A 3,565-nucleotide genomic window follows, 5' to 3' on the forward strand; every position below is an offset into this window, starting at 1 on the left:
TCCTTCAGTCGCCAACTTAGTCTTCCATGAGGTACCTGCTAAGTGTCCTCTGTTGGCCAGTCCTGGCTAAACACTATAAAAGAGAGCACCCCGTATTCACTTTCTCCACTTAATGTGATTTACTTTTTCTTTTGCAGCTGTACCATTGGATCTGTTTTATTATTTTTTAATTTGATGATATTCTTTCTCCATCATTTGTTTATAAAGACTATTTTTCAGCCTCCTATACTCTGAACAGTGCCCAGAACATGGTTTATAGTCAATATATATTCCACAAATGCATGAGAGATATCCACAGTACAACAGCAATATACATTATGTTTGAAGAACAGGTTGGTGTAAAAAGAAATTCTAATGACAAATGACAATGGAGATACCGTAATGAGGATCAAATAACAGCAACAATGGAAATAATTTTCCTGATTCTAAAACATAAATATGTCATTGATTCTCAGGTACAAATGCTAACTAATGTGACATTTAGTTATAAATTTCTTCTATTTTCTGATAGACACCTCTGACACATGGAACCAGGCAATGATACCCAAATTTCAGCATTCCTTCTCCTGGGGCTTTCACAGGCACTGGAACTGCAGCCCCTCATATTTGGGCTTTTCCTCTCCATGTACCTGATCACTGTGTTGGGAAACCTGCTCATCATCCTGGCTGTCAGCTCAGACTCCCACCTCCGTACACCCATGTACTTCTTCCTCTCCAACCTTTCCTTGGTGGACATCTGTTTCACCTCCACCACCATCCCAAAGATGCTGTGGAACATCCAGACACAGAGCAAAGCCATCACCTATGAAGGCTGCATCACACAGATGTATTTTTTCATACTCTTTGGAGGTTGGGACATCTTCCTTCTAACTGCAATGGCCTATGACAGGTATGTGGCCATCTGCTACCCCCTGCACTACATAGTCATCATGAACCCCCGGCTCTGTGGACTGCTGGTTCTGGTGTCCTGGATTACGAGTGTCCTGAATTCCTTGTTAGAAACCTTAATGGTGTTGGGTCTGCGCTTCTGCTCAGACTTGGAAATACCCCACTTTTTCTGTGAACTTAATCAGGTGGTCCAACTTGCCTGTTCTGACACCTTTTTTAACAACATTATAATGTATTTTTCAGCTGGACTTCTAGGTGGTTGTCCCTTTGCTGGGATCCTTTACTCTTACTCCAGGATAATTTCCTCCATACGTGCAATCCCATCAGCTCAGGGGAAGTATAAAGCATTTTCTACCTGTGCCTCTCACCTCTCAGTTGTCTCCTTATTTTATGGTACAGTCCTAGGTGTTTACCTCAGCTCTGCTGTTTTCCACAGCTCATACTCAAGTGCAATAGCCTCAGTGATGTACACTGTGGTCACACCCATGCTGAACCCCTTCATCTACAGTCTCAGGAACAAGGACATAAAAGGGGCCCTGGAAAGATTCTCTGGCAGGGAAGCTCTTCAAGGCCAACTGCACTAGGCTGAAGAATTGCCCAAGAATACAGGGTACACATCCTCACAGCCAGAAGTTCTGACACAATTAAAGCCAATCTTTGGACTAGATGTAATTGGAAATTCTCAGTTATCTCATAGGTTAACATGAATTACTTTAGCATTATTTATTATCTTATGCCATAATTCATTCCAAGTAATTTTTCTATTGTTTTACTGAAAGAATTGCCCTGAAGTATAGTACCTTTATGGACAAAATCATACTTGGATATTAAGGTCATTTGCATAATTTTATTGTAGAGTGAAATCTACATAGTTTTCACTTATTTGTTCATCATTATTTTCTATAGTACTACTTTTACTATTCTTCTTCAATAATGTAGACTTAAGATGCCAGCATACTTTGTAGCTGGTCTCCTGGTTTTATCTTTTCATTCTATTATTAATCTGTGTGTCCACATGCCTACTATAGCCACTGGCAAAAATTGACTATCAGTCACATGTTCTCAAGAAGAGTCTACAATGAAATACACGCTTATATGGTTAGAGTCAGAGATGACCTTAAAAGTTATGAAGCTATAATAGCAGTACAGTATTTCCTATACAAAACTGTTTTCATGGCATTTGTGTACTTAATAAAGTGTGGGATATACTGTCCATGTGTAAAGTGCTTTATTCATTGGAGTGAAAGGTTAAGTAGAATATTTTATTATTTTTCTGAACTATCTCACTGTTTTTGCTATAAAACTTTCTTTTTATATAATGTTTGGAAACTGAGCAGGATAGTGAGAGAAGAAGAGAGAAAAATCCACATGAGCGAGAAATATTGATCAGTTGTCTCCCATACACATTAAAATTGGGGATCCAATCCACCATTTGGAAATGTGCCCTGACTGGGAATAGAACCAGCAACCTTTCTGTGCATGGGGTGGTGCTCAATCAACTGAGCCATACAGGCCAGGGCTACTTGAAAGCTTTAAATGTGCTCCCTACTAAAGTGAGTCTTTCTAGTGTTCTAATTTCACTATCTCCCCTTTTCTAAATTTTTTCAAATCCACCAGAGGGAATGTAAGTGAACAATTTCACTATCACACAAGAAGTATCTTTACACTCAGGAATATCTTCAATCTTAAAAAAAAAAAAATTTAAATATATATCTCAGTAATATATATATAATTGATTTCAGAGAGGAAGAGAGAGAGAGAGAGAGAGAGAGAGAGAGAGAGAGAGAGAGAGAGAGAGAGAGAGAGAGAGAATCATTAATTGGCTGCCTCCTGCACTCTCCTACTGGGGACTGGGACTGAAACATGGGCATTCCTTGACTGGAATTGAATCTGGGACCCTTCAATTCCCAGGCCTATGGTCTATATAATGAGCCAAACTGGCAAGGGCAATATCTTAAGTCTTTATGATCAAAGGACTAATCCTGCACAAAGATTTTCTTGCACAAACATGCATAACCTTCCATCCTGTCTTGACTGCCAGAATGGAACCTCAATGGAGTCAATTTTATAGTTATCTAAATGCATTGGAATTACAGTATGATTGTGAGTACTGTCCTCAAATATCAGCACAAATGCCAAAAAAGTAGAAGATTATTATAATAATAATATTATTATAATATTTCTCAGTTCTTTTTGCTTTGATTATACTATCAATTCACTATTGCTATATAGCAAACCATCCTAAAAACAAATGGTTTAATATTATTTCTTTATTTTTCCAATGGGTTTGTGTAGTGGGAAGTGTTCTGATCTCTGCTGGTCTCCTCGTGAGTCTGCAGTCAGCTATGGGTCAGCTGGGGTGTCTCTGTTGACCTTTCTAATGTATTAGGGGCTCAGCTATGGTGACTGACCTGGGGGCAGAGCTTGGCTGGAATAAATGAGCTCTGTCCCCATGCCCTCTCCTTCTCTGGAAGGCCCCCTGGATTTTTTCACATGGCTGAGCCAAGGTTCTGAGTGAGAGCAGTGGAAATGCAACAAGGCCTGGTAAAGTGCGCTGTACCTTCCACCATATTTTATTGGCCAAAACAAGTAAACTATCCTAAGTCCAGCCCAGATTGAAAGGTGGAGAAAAAGACTGCTCCTCTGGAACTCACAGTCACATTGCCAAAGATGTGAA

The 3,565-nt window shown here is 39.5% G+C and overlaps 1 protein-coding gene across 1 annotated transcript; it reads left to right on the top strand.

The window, feature by feature from the left end:
• The first annotated feature begins 515 nt into the window (after nucleotides 1-515).
• Nucleotides 516-1,472, top strand: LOC118731458 (olfactory receptor 7A10-like). Its single transcript, XM_036460104.1, has one exon. It carries the CDS (start codon nucleotides 525-527, stop codon nucleotides 1,470-1,472), a length of 948 nt encoding a protein of 315 aa, XP_036315997.1. The 5' UTR covers nucleotides 516-524.
• Nucleotides 1,473-3,565: the final 2,093 nt, after the last annotated feature.

This window comes from Pipistrellus kuhlii, unplaced genomic scaffold, assembly GCF_014108245.1.
Source record: "Pipistrellus kuhlii isolate mPipKuh1 unplaced genomic scaffold, mPipKuh1.p scaffold_m20_p_30, whole genome shotgun sequence".
NCBI classification, from domain to species: domain Eukaryota; kingdom Metazoa; phylum Chordata; class Mammalia; order Chiroptera; family Vespertilionidae; genus Pipistrellus; species Pipistrellus kuhlii.